The 20,525-nt window shown below is 35.1% G+C and overlaps 1 protein-coding gene across 1 annotated transcript; it reads left to right on the forward strand.

The window, feature by feature from the left end:
* Positions 1-7,188: 7,188 nt before the first annotated feature.
* LOC145983310 (dehydrogenase/reductase SDR family member 11-like) lies at positions 7,189-17,105 on the forward strand (the record flags this gene model as incomplete). Its single annotated transcript, XM_083116455.1, has 4 exons — positions 7,189-7,318; positions 10,799-10,960; positions 14,357-14,562; positions 16,802-17,105. Coding segments are annotated over 3 exons (340 nt in total), but the record flags the coding sequence as incomplete, so codon positions are not given.
* Between the last annotated feature and the right edge of the window lie 3,420 nt (positions 17,106-20,525).

Raw genomic sequence — 20,525 nt, forward strand, 5'->3', positions numbered from 1 at the left:
TTGCCGGCTCCCGTGGCGGAGTGGTTAGCACATCGCGCTACGACGCCATGAGTCCCGGGTTCGAATCCTGGCCTAGGCATGGATGTTTGTGAGTGTCCATTCATCAATTTCATTATATCGTCTCTCATTCCCATTTTCGCAAAATAGCCAAAAGTATCACAAGCAGCGAAGTAAAATGAAGAAAATCAATAAATCAATCAATCAAAAGTCGCCCGAACAGTTTGTCAAACATATCTATTTTAGATTCTCGTTATTTCCAGCGCTTTATTCTATCTTGTGGACGGCCTTACATTGCCGATATACAGCGTTCCTTCTGTATATTGGCAATCCAATGTTGCTTTAAACGTATCTATAATTCGAGTACTGGTGAGTCCTGTTGGTGTATTTCTTTGAAACTCACTTTTAAGAGAATTTCGCACTTTTAGTATAACTTTAGGAGAAATACCCTTGCTTTAGATTTTAGACTCGTTTCAGCCATTTAGCTGTTTAGTGAGTTCCGAGCTGTAAAAGTGCATCCATTTTTCGAGACACCCTGTAGTTAAAAAAAATGTAAACTATACCCATTAACATTAAGTCGTAACTTAGTAGGCGTACCGGAAGGCGTGCCTGGTTGGTATATCAAAATAATTCTATTAGAATATTAATTTTACATTGAATAGTTTGATACGCACCCACTTATTGTTAGTGTTGCCCACGAGACGAGACTTTGGCGTGTCTCGTCTAGTGGAAATGCTGTGAAATGCTGTCTCGTCTCGAAAATATTCGTTTGTCTCGGGACACATGATCAATCTCGTCTCGTCTCGAATTTTTAAAAGCCTGTCCCGTCTCGTCCCGTGGGCAACACTACTTATTGTATCATTTAAATAGATGGAAGAATTGCTTTAATGACTTTTTAAATGTTCATGTAGGAGATAAATCAGAAATAAATGAAGTACGCACAGCAGAACCTATAGTTCCAGAAACTAACTTGATTGAAGTTAAAGAAGCTAAAGAGATAAATTATTCGAATTTGGAATACCTAAGAATCTTGTTAAAATGTCTGACAAATATACAATTTATGATGGATTAAAAAAAAAGATGCATTTCATTTTGCCTTAGAATATGTTGTTAGGAAGGTAAAAGAAACTAACGAAGTACTAAAATTAAACGGTTAGTATATGCAGATGATGTAGACTTACTGGTGAATGATGTAAATACAATTAAGAATAATGCTAAAATATTTTTTCAAAGCAGATAAAGAGATAGGTTTGGAAGTTAGCAATGCGAAATCTAAAAATATGTGCTTACAGGCTAAAAACTAAGTGATAACAACTTGTTTTGAACCAGTTTTACAAATTCAAACACTTAGGAGTAATACTAACAAATGAAAATATGATATTTAAAAGGAAATGAAAGGAAGGCTTAATTCATATTACTTTTATCTGTCTTCTTGTTTTCACATTTAAGGAATTAAAAAATTAAAAAATATATATATATGTATATATATATATATATATAGATCTTACTAAAGATAGTAACATGATATTTATATTGACAAGGGAATTCCTACAAAACTTATTTTCCTCGTAAGTTAACCAATAGCAGTTCCAACCCTGTGACACGCTTGACTAATCGCAAAGATGAGGATGACAGAACGTTCCATCGTTCTTATATAAACGTTGAACGTTGAAACGTATATATTTTTAAAAATTTTTAATTCCTTAAATGTGAAAACAAGAAGACAGAGAAAAGTAACATGAATTAAGCCTTCCTTTCATTTCCTTTTTAATATCATTTTTTCATTTGTTAGTATTACTCCTAAGTGTTTGAATTTGTAAAACTGGTTCAAAACAAGTTGTTATCACTTAGTTTTTAGCCTGTAAGCACATATTTTTAGATTTCGCATTGCTAACTTCCAAACCTATCTCTTTATCTGCTTTGAAAAAATATTTTAGCATCATTCTTAATTGTATTTACATCATTCACCAGTAAGTCTACATCATCTGCATATACTAACCGTTTAATTTTAGTACTTCGTTAGTTTCTTTTACCTTCCTAACAACATATTCTAAGGCAAAATGAAAGAGCAATAGAGATAATGCATCTTTTTTTTTAATCCATCATAAATTGTATATTTGTCAGACATTTTAACAAGATTCTTAGGTATTCCAAATTCGAATAATTTATCTCTTTAGCTTCTTTAACTTCAATCAAGTTAGTTTCTGGAACTATAGGTTCTGCTGTGCGTACTTCATTTATTTCTGATTTATCTCCTACATGAACATTTAAAAAGTCATTAAAGCAATTCTTCCATCTATTTAAAATATCGCTTGAGTCAGCCATTTTTTTTCAAGTTTGCTTTAGGTTGCCAGCCTTTTCTAAATTCATTTGCACCTCTCATACTTTTATTTCAATTGCGTTAATTTTACTTTTCAAGTAATCTCTTTTTTGTTACTTCTAAACATGCTGTTCTTTAATCACCTAAGTCTATTTCTATTAGGTTACGAGAACCATTGCTTACTGTTTTCTTGGTTTATACATTATTTAACTGTTGATTCTGTTCTACTATGTACGTGCTTCCCAATTCTTATTTAAGTCCGATTCATTTAAATACTGCAGAATAAAAAATGTACAATTGTATAGGTTGAGGTTCATTATGTGGAAATAAGTTTCATTTTTTTAAATTCATTTTATGCCAGGGATTGTAATTTTTATAGTTTATAGAGTAACATGTACTTTCATAACTAACTAACTAACTCTCTAGCCTTCTTAAACCCAAAGGTTCATGGCTGCAACAACACAGGCCTTCCATCTATCCCTATCTTGAAAAAGATCTATATATTCTTAACCATCCCTAGCAATTTCCTTTAGGTCCAACTCAATATTGTCCTTCCATCTTCGTCTTGGCCTTCCTACAGGTCTCTTACCATCAGGTCTCCCAACAAAAATCCTGTAAACTCCTATTTCCTCTCCAATTTAGTGCCACATGACCTGTCCACCTAAGTCTTCTTGATGTAATTATGTAGTTCTAAATTATGTAACCTTCTCCACTCATCTCTTTTAGGTCGAAATATTTTCATAATAATCTTATTTTCAAATACTCTCAATTTATGTTCCTCTTTCAATATAATGGACCAAGTTTCACATCCATATAATACTACAGGCAAAATTACTGTTTTGTATATTTTCAATTTTAGTTTCATAGAGAGAAGCAACATACATTTCCTGAATTAAGCCTACTTTTTATTTTATTTCCTCTTTAATATAATTTTCATTTGTTAATATTACTCCTAAATATTTAAATTTAGAAACTAGTTCAAATAAGTTGTTATCATGTGCTTTCATTAGATATTAAATTTAGAATTTTTCAATTAAACAAAATAGGTTTGTTAAAAAAATAATCGTTAGGTCATATGATATTAATTCTTGTGATGCATGTTTGTTGTCCGTGTTGATGTTTTTTTCGTTTGTTTTAACAGGATTCAAATTCTTGAAGGGAGGGAGGTGGGTTGAGTTTTTCGAGAATATCACACATTCCATGTTTATAAGTAATTACATTTTTAATAGAAAGCGTATCTTTTATCAATGTTCATGAGATTTGGTCGCCTGCAAAAGTTAATCCGTTTATCTCCTTGTTCTATCACGATAAGAAACTCAAAATGAAATTTTTTCCTTATCCTCTGCTTACACATTTTCTCTTTTCTCACGATCTCTATCTTGATCAATTATATCAATACCTCTTAAAAACATGTTCCCTACCTTATTTAAATGTACAACAGTCGCAGCAAGGGACAAAAAGCGAAGTAAAATAAAGCAATTTAATCAATTAAACACTACAAAAATAAATTTACTCTGTATGTTTGTGTTAAAACTCTGAAAAAATCCATAAACTCAAATCACTCAATCAAAATGATTGCAATTAGAAATTATTAGCCCCGTCTAGTTCGCTACACTTTTAGACATAAGGTGGAGTGCAGGTACATCCCAGCACCAGGCAGGTACAGCAAAATTGTGTTCAACCAAATAGACGAATAGCTGTATTCAAGTTCAAAAAATTCAACAATTGCCTCTGCTTTAAACATTCATTTGTTTAGTTAGCTCGCACCATGTAACCATACACCACACGCTACATCGCTCCAGAACATAGTACTACACATGCAGACACCAAATACACTACTTAAAACCAAATCAACAAAATAGACGAGTTAATGTTGCACTGTGCAACCGTTTATCTGTGGTGTAAAAAAAAACTAGACGCACATAAGTAGTGAGAATATATTATATTTATAACCTCAATTTACCAATCGGGAAATTCCCCTTAGCGAACCAATCCGCACAATTCACGTTACTTCGTCACAGGGGGAGGGGTCATGACATTCCCGAGCCAGTATTATTCATGTGACATTTTTAACAGGTTAATGCCCACACATAGCTGTAAGTACATCAATCTATACACTTCGGAATGTTTGAAATGCAAAGAATTCTCGTGACAAAACAAGTAATCGGGAAATTCCCCTTAGCCAACCAACCTGCACACATCACATGACCCTCAGAAAAGAGAAGGACATAACATTTCCGAGACAGTATTATTGATGTAACATTCTTAACAGGTCAATGTCTTAATGTTTACACGCATACATAAGCGCATCAATCTCTCTACACACACACACACACACTCACACACACAGGAATGTTTAGAATGGAAAGAATTCTCAGGAAATTCCTCTTAGCCAAGCAAGTTACATGACACTCTCTCTCTCTCTTTTTTTTATAGGGAAAAGAGAAGGTCATGACATTCCCAAGCTAGTACGTATTATCGACGTGATATTCCTAACAAGTTAACGTCACATCTACACACAAGCACACACACTCGGGGAATGTTTGGAATTCAAAACTATTGATTTGTCTGAGTAAAAAACAACTAGGTTACCTAAGAATTCTTGCCAACATTCAATTTGGTTAAAGTTACTGGTTAAGGAAAAGTTTTTTTTAAAAAAAATTAGAAAAAGAAACACTACGGAAACCTATGACCTTACTTAGATTCATTTCATTCTTAACAGGTCATGCCTCAATATACAAACACTCCCGTAAGCACGTCAATCTTCACACATACACTCAGGAATGTTTGGAATGCAAAGAATTCTTGTAACAAAAGTATTGATTTGTCTGAGCAAAAAAACTGGGTTACATGAGAATTGTTACATGTGACGAAAGTTAGGTTCCCAAAAAATACTTCCTACACAGCGATTTATATATCACCAATGCCATCTAGTTGCAAATAAATATACTTGGAGAACATAAAAGCAGTAAGTATCACTAGATGCTGCCATCTGCTTGCAAAAAAAATACTTGTTGGAAAAAGTTTCATTACTCAATGTTTTCATATATCTTCCGGCAGTAATACGATTAGCTGAAGACATATGACAGAGCGATCTCGAGTTCACGTAGCTAATTGCTAGGGCCCAAATATTACTAAAATATCTTAAACTTGTATGTTTTTTTGTACCGCCATGATGTTACTGATTAGTTACAAGCACAAACAATATCATAACACTGGAGGATATGAGAATATGTAAGTACGGTATCTTCGGTTCAGATATAAATGGACCGAATGTATACTGGGGTATTTTGCAAAAATTTTTAAAATTGACTCATGAGAGACAATTATTTTTTACAGTTAAAAAGTAATAGATTTCGCTTTAGTTACTTGAAAGAAAGTAAAATTTAAAAAAATTGGATGTCATAGTTGAAATTATCTAAATCTTAGAATTTTTATACAATAAAATTGAAATTTAAGCTCTTACGTAAAACAAATTTTCAGTTTTTTACACTTGGGAAATCAGCTAAAATCATGATTTTCAGTTAAATTACACTAAGAGAGCTCACTATAAAATTGTTAGATTTTTGGGAGAGTGACCGCTCGAGCCCCGTTCCTAACTACTACTGGTATCTCCACCAGTGCTTCTGCTAGACTGTACTAACATTATCGAATTTAATCAAGCTGTCTTAAATTCGGTTTTCTGGGCAGAATATTTAAATGCCAAGTAGATCCGGAACTGATTAGAAAACTTGTGTTAATTTTTTTCTCTGTACTTTGACAATTTGGAAAATTACATTCAAAGGTTCTGTTTTATGTCGCTGATTTTGTTTTAGGTGTTTAATGGGATATAACAATATCCTCTCTTTTCGTGACACTTTGCCATCACTTTTCTGGGGCACAGGCTTGCATCCCTTCTCCTCTCTCCTAAATTCTCCAATGTGGACTAGACCAGGTTTACTGGATTTTAGCACAGACCCATCTGAATGTGTTTCAAGTATACGTTAATGCCTGTATACCACACGAATAACCTCATGGATTCGTGTGCAGGCACTTATGAGCTACTGCCAAGGTCTTTCTACTACATCTGCCTGTGAACTGATGCATTTGTCACACTTCCTTCCCAATTTGTAGACTTTCTAGTGTGCAAAGAGATATTGAATGTTCGTTTGCTGGAGAATGTCTTTGAGTTTATCAGTTTTATGCCTTAAGGTGGTAAACAGCAATTGATACTTCATGCAAATTTGAACTGTATATAGTTTTCCCTGTAATTGTTGTCAGGCTTTCAAGTTTTTTATTTGACTCTCCCTGATAAATATTAGATTAATATATAATTTTAATGTCCATGAGAATATTCTTTTCACATTTATTAATGTATGTATTTATTTAAATATTTATTCATTCCATTTTCATTTTAAAAATATACAGATTATATATAATTCTTTGCTTGACCATTCTTCAAATTGATTATTGAATATTATATTATCTGAGACTGTGAAGAAAATTAAATTACCAAAATTAAACTAAACTAAATCATATTTTTGAATTTCAGGACTGAAAAAAAAACTGTCATTGAAACTATTAGATAAAAGTTTTATTCCCCCCTTTCCCACCATTTACATCTATAGGTCATCTTTTTAGCCATAAATAAAAAAAATTCAGTTCAGTTTTGAACATTCCAGCATATTTGTCCAGTTGTTGAGCTTTTCATTTTTGTACTACAAAATTAATGCAAAACTTCGACAATGGAAGAGGTTTAGAGCAATTAAAAATCTCCTATGTATGGCCATCGATATATGTACATTATTCACATAAATCTTTATGAAATAGATCATCCTTTTCTGGTTAATTGACTTTTCTTGCAACCTCTATAATACGTTTGTTTCATCCAGTGTTGGAGGACATTATGTCCAACCTTTGATAACAGCCCACTTCTACATCGGAACAAAGCATGCAGTGAGAGCCTTCACAGAGGGCCTGAGACAGGAGCTGGCTGCTGCTGGAAGCAATAATCGAATCACGGTTAGTCAAAAATGATATTCAATCTACTATAGACATTCATAAAATGTTCATTGCAACCAAAAGTTCCAACACTTCCATTACATAATAAGTTATTTTGACCTTTCCTTTCTCCTTGAACTGTTCTGGCAAGTTAAAATCTTCCACTTTCCACGTGCTTTTTTTTTTTAGTTACACCCATTTTGTTCCAAATTCTCCTTGGGTTTTGTTCAATTTCATATTTGCGAAGCAAATACATAGGAGAGACAGGGAGAAGCATCAACATAGGAGATACATTAAAGAGGAAGATCAAAGAACAACATTGAGTGAGCATATGTTGACATATGGGCACAGGATTAAGAAAGTACAAATGAAAGATAAGTGGGAAAATGGAATAGAGAGAAAAGTGGCAGAGACAAAACATATCTGCATAAACAGGGGAGAGAAAATTAACAAGAATGAAGGGGAAATGAAACATGTCACGTACACAAACTGCGTTGCTTTTCTTTGAAATAAAGGACCATAGATGGCAGCATGCAAGAGGAACAACGGTTATAAAAGATGTTGCATAAATAAGTTTGGAAAGTGGGTAAGAGATGGCACCACCCAAGAGAACTTATACGATTATAAATAGAGACAACGGAAAGAGCAGATGTGATGAAATAACGATTGTGTATATTAATACTAATTATATGGAAATAAATAAATAAGTTTAAAATAATAACAGGATATAAATAAAGAGAAAAGGGGAATTATAATTCAATAATGACATAAGCGATTAATATACAAAAGTAAAGAAGTCGAATTGCAATTTCGATTTTGTGTCTTTTTTCGGTTCCCACGAACTTAGAGTTTCGTGTGGCTTTTGGGTTGTTTTTCCCAGGTGTAGCGCCATCTCACGGCAGCACCCAAGCACTTTTGGAGGCGCATACATTGTAGCTCCAAGTTAAGGTTAGCGCCGGCCAGGCGGCGATCTTTAACTAACCCCTTTCTCTTTGTTTATTTTGAAAGATCGATATTTACGTCAATTGGTATAAAGGGATGCCAAAGAAACGAGGAAAGAGAGGAGGTAGAAAAACAAGAGAATATATTTTGGCAAGACGAGTAAGGGAAGGAGGAGAAATAATACAACCTCCAATTGTCAATGATGATCCACTAGGTCTTTTGCACGACGTTTCTAAACAAGAACGTGGATATATATAAGTTGCAGCATATAGATATACATACTGTTTCAGGGAGTGTATACAAGGATATAAAGGGAAGCTCATTTAATGATCCACGGACAAAGAATAATCCAGATAGCAAGGATATAAAATGTTCTTTAGAAAAATCAAGGAACGAAACAAAAGATGTAAATAAATAGTAACGAAAGGATGAGGAATAAGGATGTAAATATATAGAATAAGGAATATTAGCGATTATAAGAAGAAGAAGCCTTATTAATTGCAGGAAGAAGGCAATTTAATTATTGATTACAAGAAGAAGAAAATTCATTAATCAGAAGAAGAAGATGCTATATTAATTATAAGGAGAAGAAGCCCGAAGAAGATTGGTTAGAATTAATAAAAAATAAAAATAAAAGAAAATTACTGTATGAAAAGACATCAAAAGTTATTTAATATTTGTACATAATTAATCAAGAATATAGTACGAATTGTACCCTCAGTAGTGGGTTAAATCTTTTGTTTCTTTCCATATATTTGTAGCGTTAGTAACCCTGATCTATGCCCAGAGGTATCTCTCATTGTCTCTCCCCTGTGCTAAGCTGGTAGATGCTCACGCGAGGGACGTGGCAAACAGAATGAGTGGAGCTAACAAAAAAGCATGTGGAAAGTAAATTGGAGGAGAGGTGGGAAAACAAGAAGAGTAGTCACAGGATGGAGGGGAGGGGAATAAACAGCCAGTTATGACACCTGGGTAGTTACAGGAAGGTGGGAAAACCAAAAACTCAATATGCTTACCAAGGCAGAATTTATTTTATTTTAAAACATAGAACTAAACGTTACATTTCAACCTTCTAGGAAGGTCTTCTTCAGACTCTGTACCAAATACAAATGAAATAAGGTATAAAACAGGAAGATATATATATATACACAAAAATCACTCCCTCCAGAGACAAGATTATTAGAAAGTTGTTTATCTGGAAGATTCCTTTCCATGTGTTCCAGCAGGGGGCCTTCTCCTGTCAACTGTTGTTTCACCTGACAGGCGATTTAGATAAACCTTTCCTTTCATCTGGAACGTGGTTGGACTTCTTAACTCATGCTCGTTTCTATCTTCATCCTTTCTATCTTCATCCTTCTTTTCTCCTCCTTCGCTCCTGTTCTTCCCACTCTGTCTAACACCTTCTTCCATTCCCTGTTTATCGTCAGTCCCCCATTCCAGTCCTTTGTGTCTTATTCCCCTTTCTTTTCTATTTCCTTGGCCTCCTTCCATTTTCTCACTAGTATTCTCTTCTCCCTTCCTATCTGCTTAATGTCTTGTTTCTCTCGTGTTCTTAATTATCGCATTTCTCGTCACAGAAAGCTGCATGTTTGAAACAAGCTTGCATCAAGCTTGCCGTATCCAAATAGATTTAATGAGCTTCAAGCTTGCTATCTTAAGCTTGACAACAAGCTTTCGTGCTATCTTGCCAGTTAGGAGGTGATGTGATCAGCACCACACTCTGGTCACCTTTACCTCCCCTCCCTACAGGGTTGCCCCAGGTACCCATTGATTTGAGGCTTTATGAGCCCCAGAGCCGCTTTATGCGAGAAGATGGCCAGAAAAATTCCGACCTTTCTGATTTTATTTTATTTATTTGCATCCAAGCAGGGGTGCCCACCGGGAGGGATTCATGACGTGCCTGTGACATGGGATTTTTTTAGGGGATCGTCTTGTTTGATTGAATTGTTATTGATTTTTAATTATGGTTATTATGTACAGTTTTTTCTAATCTACCTACCTGTGGGTGATCGTGGTGATGTGATTGAAATGAAACGCCACCTCCTTACAATCGGTTTGGAAAGGGTGCAAAAATAAAAGTGAGCCTAAAGTGCCTAAAGTAAACATATATTGCTTAAATTTCAAGTCAGTATTCTATTGTTCCGCAAATTTTGTCTAACCAAAATAAATTTACTAAATAATTTGGCATGAAGGGGGAAGGAGGAATGTTTTACCTCTTGGGGGAGAGTGGGATTCGCACAACTGCATCCAAGGACTACAGGTTTTGTGCAATTAGTTCAAATCTTAGTTCACCCACCCGGAGTATTGATCCTGGGTGTTCCTCGTGGCAGTCAGATGCCCTACCGATTAGTGCACGGTAGCTCTGACAGTGACAGTGTTGTGTTGTACGTACACAGATTACACCTCTCTATCCAGTGCAGTCATTGGTACCACTGTACTACCTACCAGTAATAAATTGTGGGCCATGAGTTGTGGTAAATTCTAAATTGTAAATCATGTTGTACACTTTCGTGTAAGTTTTCCTCAGTTTATAATGATGTCGTACTTTTCTTTGCACAGGCCATAAGTCCTGGAATGACGAGGACAGGATTGCTTGACCAACTCCAGGTGGCTGGAATAAAGATGGGAGACGTGGAATTCAGCAAAGCTAAAACTATCATGGAGTCCAAAGACATTGCTGATGCAGTGGTCTACGTGCTGTCTACACCTCCAACTGTTCAGGTACGACTTTCATAGAGGTGAAAGGATAGTCAAAGAGTCAAAATTACTGACATAACTGACTGAATACTAATTATTCCTCTTGTAGTCTATGGTTGTTACATGCACAAAAACACAGCATTGTTGTGACGTTTCAGGAGAACACACGCTCCCTTCATTAGACATTTAATTTTAGTGTGATTAAAGAAAGTTAAGACAACGGTTAAAAATTTTTAACAAAGAAGAATCAGTTATAACAGTTGGGCTGAAAAGTTCGTAGGTTAACATAGTAAAAAATATTTTTTTGACAAAATTCGATCTTATTATTCAATATAGTTGCCTCCGAGGGCGATACAACGATTATAGCGGTCATACAATTTTTCGATGCCATTTTTATAGTACGATTTCTCTTTAGCCTCAAAATAGGCCTCAGTTTCGGCGATTACCTCTTCATCAGTGCTAAATTTCTTTCCAGCGAGCATTCTTTTAAGGTCTGCAAACAGGAAAAAGTCACTGGGGGCCAGATCTGGAGAATATGGTGGATGGGGAAGCAATTCGTAGTCTAATTCATATAATTTTGCCATCGTTTTCATTGATTTGTGACACGGTGCATTGTCTTGATGAAACAGCACTTTTTTCTTCTTCAAATGGGGCCGTTTTTTCGTGATTTCATCCTTTAAACGCTCCAACAACGCTAGGTATGTAATAATCGCTGTTGATGGTCTGGCCCTTTTTGAGGTAATCGATGAATATAATACCATGCGCATCCCAGAATACTGATGCCATAACCTTGCCAGCCGATGTTGCGTCTTTCCACGCTTTGGATTCGGTTCATCACGTGTAGTCCACTCGGCTGACTGTCGATTGGACTCTGGAGTGTAGTTATGGAGCCATGTTTCATCCATTGTAATATATCGACGGAAAAATTCGTGTTTATTACGGTTGAATATCGCTAAACATTGCTCCGAATCATCAAAACGTTGTTGCTTTTGATCGATTGTGAGCACGCGTGGCACCCATTTTGCACACAGCTTTCGCATGTTCAAATATTCATGCACAATATGTCCAACACGTTCCTTTGATATTTTTAAAGTCTCAGCTATCTCGATCAACTTCACTTTACGATCATTTAAAATTATTTTGTGGACTTTTTTTTATGTTTTCGTCGGTAACAGCCTCTTTGGGGCGTCCACTGCGTGCATCGTCTTCGATGCTCATTTCGCCTCGTTTAAATTTAGCAAACCACTTCTCAACGGTTGATTTTCCTGGTGCAGAGTCCGAATAATGTTTATCAAGCCAAGCCTTGGCTTCAACAGTATTTTTTCCGCCAAAAAGCAATGCTTTATTAACACACGAAATTCTTTTTTATCCATTTTTTCACAATAACAAAAGCTGCTTCACTCACAATGCTATATCTCACGAACTAATTATTCGGTAGCTGTGAAAATTATACACGTATCTTTTGAAGGTTAGTACTAAGTAAAAATCACATGGATTTAATTCTAGTAACGCCATCTATGAGTCAGCCTACGAACTTTTCAGCCCAACTGTTACAATGGATCTTGTCAATGTTACATTGTTGTAATATAGCAACTTAACTGTGAGACAAGCTGTCTGTTTTATTATTATTTTACATGAAAGGTTTTATCACATTTCAAAATTATAAATCCTAAATATTGCAGGCAATTCAAAATCATGATTACAGAGATTCTTGATGCTTTCCCTTAAATTAAATTTTATAAATGGTGCCCTAACCCACTTGCGTTCTCCTGAAACATCACAACAAGAAACTGTGTTTTTATATGTGTAGACTGCAAGAGAAATAATTCTACAATGCAAGCAATGGTTGTATACAAGAAAAATGAATACTAATTGCTGACCAATTTGATTACTACATATTACTTTAAAAGTGAAATTGGGATTTTTTTTAAAAAATATATAGAAAGTATTATCTGGCATCTGACAACCCCATAGATAGTCATGTTACAACTTTTACTGAACACAAAACTGACATTTTTGTAAATACAAGACAGTGTTTTCATTATTGTACAATACGCTTTCATTTTATACTAATGAATCAATAGTAATACACTGTAAATAAATGCGACTTGGCAACATACCATGACTAACGTAGTGGAAACCAGAGAAAGCAGAATAAGTCCTCCAATGGTAATATTTGAATATTCAGCAATAACAGGAAGCAAATGCACAAGAAATGTTCTCATAACTGTGATTCATTATCAATACACATATTTACTATTAAGATAGCAAAAATGAGGAGAAGGTGTCTTATTTCTAATTGAACTGAGAAGTTGTTACTTACCCATGAAAAGTGCGATAACAAAAACAAAAAAGAAATCACAAATTGTAGTTGTAAACATAATGTTTCAGCTTTACTAACGAAGCTTATTAAACAAATTGTAACTTGAGCATTATTAACTTATGTAGAAAATGCCTCATTGTAAAAATAATTTAGCCTCTTGAATGCTTAATTACTGAAGATGAAATGCCACTACATCAAATTTTAGATTCGTTTCTAAAAATGTCAACGGAATCAATGTGGAATGGAAGTCCTTCAGATCTCTCCTAAGCAACACATGTGTATAATTCCAATCAATGGCACATATTGTGTCATTATTGTCATATACTGTAGAGGGACCATCATAAAGTTAGCTACTATCAGCTGACTCAAAGTAACGCTTTGTGCGCTTAGTAATATTTCAGGACTGTCAGATAACTTTTGAAGAGGTGTAAAAATGTAGCATCTTAGTGTACACGACTTGGAAGTATAAACTCATTTAATGTCCGTCTAAATTTAATTGTGTGTCAGAAATAGTGATTTCCAAGACATCTGAATATGTTTCATATTCACACATAATGAAACGCCTACTGTTTTCAGTTGATGAAATGTACTGCTAATGTTTTCTAGTGCTTTTAGTAGTCCAACTGTGTCTCCTGTCTTAAGTAGCTGAGCTGCACTCTTTATGTTTTCAGTAATTGTACAACTAACATCTCTTATTGTGTTCAGTATATTGCTATGTGAAAACGTTACTATTATAAGTAGTGAAAACAGTATATATCAATAATGAAAAACTATCTATTCCTGGAGTCAATAAATGATCTTATAACATATTGTAGCAAGTATTATGCAGTATTATTCAAATTGCTCTTTAGTAGAGTAGCCGTACAGTAGAACTACAATTTGTTTTCAGTACATTTCATAGTACACAGTAGAAGGCATTAGAGAAAGTAGAATTTGTCTACTGTAAACAGTAGAAATTTCCTGCAGGGAAGAATTATTTTAAATTAAACTCAACTAAATATGTATTTTAGTCCAGCACAGAGCGTCTTGTCACAGGAATACATATTCAGCGGTAAAAGGATTAAGATAAACTAATTGACATTGTATTTTATTTTTAGGTTCATGACATTATAATACGGCCCACTTGTGATCCTTCAGTGAATTGACTTTATTGTTGGGCGAGGTTCAGCTGTTGAAAACCCCAGAAGAACAAATCAAAATAATGATAAAGCTAAAGATTATGAATAAATTAAGGGGGTTCTAAAGCCATGCTAAAGCATAGACCCAAATTTCTAAGGGTAACCGTACAACTAACATAGACTAGGTAAGGAAGAAATTTTCCGACATAAAAGATTCTTTTATTCACTAGAACATGTGAATCTTATAATTTTGTTACGATTGAAGGGATTTAAGTAAATAACAGAAAATATAAGGTCTCCGTCATGTTCAAACTGATGCGTACAGATGGCGCTGAAGTGGTAGTTTTGTTAATACCGGTGCATTTTCTTTCTTTTATGACTAGTATGGACGATTTCGTGGTGAAACAAAGATCACATGTTCTTCCCGCAAGCATCTTAAATACTATGTGAAAATATGAAAACATTTCGTACCTTCAGAGAGTTGTACTTATCATTAAAACTTTTGAAGTGGCGTTTCGTCGCAATATACTCCGTGGTGCAGATTTAGCATACACTGTTGCCAATATTTCATTCCGTGTTGTCTAACGATATGATCAATGCAAGTTCTTGAAAGAGTGAAAATCAAACCAAGCTACCAGAGGATATCGAATCCCGTACAGATACGAGAACAAGGGAATAAATATTCCACGGAGGATGTTAAAAAGCTGAACAAGCTCGAAGGTAAGTCTTAATATTTAATTGCTTGGTGCTTAATATTATCCATCAAGGCAAAATGTTTGAAATGTAGGCAAAATGTATAATTTATTTACATGTTGAAGAAATATCTTCTGATGTAATATCGGTAACAATATCGCTTGACACTGCATGACTTTTTAAACTTCCAAACGAAGTTGATAATTCTTTGTAAATGTAAAATCAGAATAGAATGTTATATTTTACGTTAGGCATAATCCTAATAACTACCGTTTTGAGATCATTACTATAGCATAAAATATACGTAGCTTAATATAGATTATATCTGATATCATTAAATCAATATTGCATAAAATGCTCTATTTTCATTCCTGTAAGTTAATTTCCAAACCTACGAAACTCATGCTATTCACATGTACAACATCGGAATGTTTATTACAAATCAGTAGTTTCTTTAAATGTTTTTTACTTTGCCCTTGTACATGGTTGAAACGAGTACTTGCTGACCTATTTTCTACAAGAGTTTTTCTCTCTTTATTTTTGAAGCAGCTCGCAAATATTCATATGTATTAAGTAGGCCAGGCTAAGTTAGGTTTGATTCGAATAGATGTAATGTGAGATCCATGAATGTTTGCAAGTTTCGGACACAGTTCTGTTATCTTCCTTTACAGAAACACGACAGAAAACCGGTTTTATAAACTGTATGAAGCTCTTCTGTTTTTTTGTTTTTTTAAAATTTAGGACGGCTCATAATGAGAGTGCATTTCGTCCAATAACTTGATGCTGTATATATTTAAAGTGTAAAAGTACACCCTAACAGTTATGAGACTAAAATCTTACCGTCTATCGAACACAAGTCTGTATGTTTACTGAGAATTTCAAAATGAGTACCGGTATAGATAAATGTTCCCATACCTGCAAGTACAAGGGCAATAATTTAATTGTGGATGACACAGAGCTTCATAGAAATCATAATTTGTCCTGATTATGCTACGTATATTTGGTTCAATATTAGATTGGATTTCAGTAGTCGTTTGTACTAAATAGTTTACTTCGAATACCAGTGAGTTTGAAGCTTGACTAGTTTTTTCTCTCAGACCTATGACTGATTGATTTTGCATGGATGCCTATTATTAACATTCCATGCAGATAAAAGTTTTTTTAAGCTTTTTTGCTTCTTGGCTGGTCTACTATAATAATTCAAATAGAAATATGGTAGGAACTGAATTTCCATTTTATAATGTATTTCTGTTATTATATCTCCAACTTCTGCTCCTTGGAACAATGATGATGAATAATGATTTGATAAAATGGATGATTGGAACAAAGATAATGATTAAATACATACATGAAACCAGGATTCGAACCTGGAGGAACCTCACTCAATATAGCGTTGCAATCATCACTCTACTATGAAAATATTTCTAACAATTATTTTGCCAATTTCTGTTTTAGGCTCATCACATTTAACATTCATTATAAAGTTAGACCATTGAAGTGAGCTCATATCGTGAACCAAACTGCCCTTTAACAACAGGACGATATCGTTAAGCATTATAGTGCCAATTGGATCCATTATTTTCAAATCCATTTACTCAACATCTGTAAGTTCTTATTAACTCAACTTGTGTAAGGTTGTAATAATGTAATATCAATATTTTTTAAACATGTTTTGTAAGTTCATAGTCTCGTATACGATGTTAAAACTATTTTTATTTGTTCCTTTTGCAGATGAGCATTGGAGAAACTAATCGAAGTGTCTTCTACAATAGTAAAGAACACTATTGAAATTTGTACAAAAGGACAATAGGTTTGACCGACAATGGCAGTTGCGTACCATGGCAGTTGGTGTATAAGCTTCTACGGAATATACTATAAATCAACAAAGTGGACTGTTTGAACTTTACATGGAAGAGTATATACATTTTTGCTTGCTAGCGTAGACACTTGATTGAATGGTGATGATTTACTAGAGATCAAGAGTCCAAAATATGCTCAAGAAATTATGTTTCAAGACTTAATAATATCTGATAGCAAGTGGTCATCAATTGTAAATTGTATATTAGGTGAAACAGGAGAAAAAACAGTGCCAGGGGTGTGACTTACTTGTCTTGTCTGTCAAGCATTGGCACGCATTCATTGATATTCTTGAAAGTTTAAATTTTTAGAGGTATTTTCAAAAATCCTAAGGAAATAAATTTCTTCCTGAATACGATGATGATTTGCAAAAAGTATATCTCTCAGACAGTGGCGGCAATTAGGGGGAGGGGCAGATGGCCCCCACTTTTACCCCAATACTATACAAAACATCATCTTCTAATGGAAATTAAAGTATCCCTGCCCTCTCCCAGTTGTGGAACCCAATCGCCAACACTCCTCTCAGAGAACGCAATAATGTTTTGCAGGGTACGATAAAGAAAAATAATAAATATGCATTGAAACAACAACGTAAATATGATTTTATATACCCCGAAAATCTAGTTTTAGTAGTCCCTGTAAACAATTATTTTGTAAGCTATTGAACTTCTATTCTAATGGTATTTATTACTGTATTGTATCTTCCCTCGAAATACGTTTTTTAAATCTTCTTTATACACAGAAAGGCTAATTGGGACTGGACCTACAGTTTAAAGTGAGATCCAAACCACTATATACAGTCACCGGCAATAAAAATGGGACACCTATATTCTGAAATACCTGCATCCCTGCAATGTGTTATGTGTGTTGCCTAACTCAACGGCAGTGACAGAACTTGCCATTGAAAATTTGCTATTACAATTCACTCATCGCCGTAGATTTAGACAACACACAAGACGCATTGCAGAGAAGGGAGACTTTCAGGATCTAGTTGTCCCATTTTTATTTGACGATCACTGTACACTCACCATCTATCGAACCTGGGACTCCTGTATTACAAGGCGATTACGTTACCACTTTGCCAAGGGGGAGGCTCAACTTCCCTCGCAAATTCATACTAATATGTTGCTGAACTCGATGATATATCAGCAGTGTTTGAATTACTCTTTAAAAGTAACTCCGAGTCAGACACGTATCCAGAAATTATTTTCGGGGGGGGGCTAAACATCATTTATTTTACAGGGGTATAGATAGAACCTCGCAAGGTTTAAGGTTGATGGTGGCGATTCTGTTCCAAAACGGCGGGGGGGGGAGGGGAGGTGAGGGGGGCAAGAAAAGTTTACTTTATCTTGGTAGACAAAGGTTAGCATTAAAAAGCCATAGTGCGAGGCCAAAAATGGAGAGCAACTGTCTCCTAAATCTGCCACTGTTTAAGTTGATGTTTTTTTTCTTCTTTTCTTTTCTTTATATTTTTTCTTTTTACAGAACGTGATATCGGAACATTTTTTATCACTCGACTCCTCTGTAGCAATGTACGAACATTGTGTTTGTGCCGAAACGATCTCAGTATGTGTATGTGTGTCCGTTTCATGAAGCTGTTATGCAATGGACAATCCACTCGAATGTGTTTTCCCAGGTTTGGATATGATCCTTTATGGTGTTGTCGCCTGGCTTCGAAACGTAACCTTAACAAAAATCCTAATTTTCCATCCTTGTGACTTGGATCTTCAAAATTTAGGAAGAATTCAGACCGAAGGCACGCACACGTCGTTTGCAATGAGTGATCTAATAAAAAGAAACTTTTCACACCGTTGCGGCACGACAGGCTGCACGAGCCTGTGTTCGATTTGTGAAATCCTCAAGAGACACGTATAGCTTGTACCTTTGGTGTGAAACCTGGTGGGTCAATCTCATTGTCACCTTGAAACGGCAGCTCGGGTTGACCACAGAAGGAAAATATCTTGTCAACCGGTGGGAATGTCCCTTACTTTTATACTATCTCATTTTTCTGTGCTTGTTAATTAAACAGGCAACATCTTACGGTTGGGCATACACAAGAGATGTGCTATGCAAAAATTTTAGCGGAAAATGCTGACTCCACCAGGCATACCGTGCCATTGCTCTACAGCGACAGCAAAAGATCAACGAAGCCAAGGGTGACTCGGTAGCTCACTTGGTAGAACAAAGAATGGCACGGTATATGCCAGAGACCCTGGTTTTCGAGTCATGGTCGAGCTTGCTTTTTCCGCTAAAATTTCCACATATTCTTGCTTTCTCATCTCGACATTCATAAAATTTTCGGCCTTCATGGCTGCCCCTTTGTGGTAGTTAGTGTTCGAGTGTTTTTCCAAAACAGTTGACTTAAAAGTAATTTCTTAACTCACGAAACTTGGTCTGGTCACTAATAAATCGTCACTCAAAAAAAATGATGCTCCAATGCCCATTACTGCTGAAATATTTACTTTAGAGACCATCGATCTCTTCGGCTCATGACCCGAAACTAGCACTACACTGTCGGCAATGTCTTCAGCTTTGGACCCGAACTTATACTAATAGTGGTAGACTTCAGCACTTTCCAGGAAAATGTGTCACTTGTCCTTTTGCCCCCCTCCCCCGAATCTCTACATCTTATAAAACTGTCAATGGACACTGACTGATCACTAATCGACTGTCACACTTACTCGTGAAGTCTTATTGAATTATTCTGTTGTACAGACCAACTGTGAAATTGAATCCGCGTATTTATATCCATATTATATTCTGGAATGTTCCGTACTTTTTTGTAGTAATGCAACGAATCGCCCGACTCATGCTGCTACCTGCAACAGTGCTTTGTTGTGCAACTTCCAAATGCTGACAAATCTTTAAATAATGCTCAAGTTCGTTGCGACAACACCCAAAGAGCAAGAAAAGTTTACATACAATATTATCAATAACAGGGTTATCCTTCAGGGTTCTAGAACATTCTCCGCCTTTCCTCGATAATTATATTTCTCCTTAAATTATAATCACAATATTTTATTTCACACACACAAGCCAAAAACCTAATTTTATCTAGTGTAAATCGAAAAATTTCGGAGGGGGCTCGAGCCCCCCTCTGGATACGTGCCTGCTCCGAGTTAATCACTTGAGAAAGTAATTCGCATATCATTACTGTTATTACTGTTCTTTAGAAAGTACTTGACATAGTTATTATTACAGTTACTTTACTCTAGATTTGTTTCATCTCGTAAGACGTTGTTCGGATCATGAGTTGCAAGCGCGATGTCCTTTTCACCGACCGATGACCACTAAATGCTAAGCATTAAGTTTCATGAAATTATAACTTATTTCTTACATTTCATGTACAAACATTGAGGCAATAAAATTCACAGTAAACTTCTGTTACAAAGCAATGACGATTAACATTTCATTTCATTTTGTTGAGCAAACCAAATATTTTTTAGAATTTTTGTTGAACTATAAAATTATTGTGTCCATGAAGATTGTTGGAGATTATGTATGTAGTCTTATATGGTAAGTGTTCAAATACAAATAAACTTGGGATACATCCTGGCTCTTGACGAAAAAATACAAAATTGTCCTCATGGTCTCCAGG

This window comes from Lepisma saccharinum, unplaced genomic scaffold (assembly GCF_977018435.1).
Source record: "Lepisma saccharinum unplaced genomic scaffold, izLepSacc3.1 HAP1_SCAFFOLD_768, whole genome shotgun sequence".
NCBI classification, from domain to species: domain Eukaryota; kingdom Metazoa; phylum Arthropoda; class Insecta; order Zygentoma; family Lepismatidae; genus Lepisma; species Lepisma saccharinum.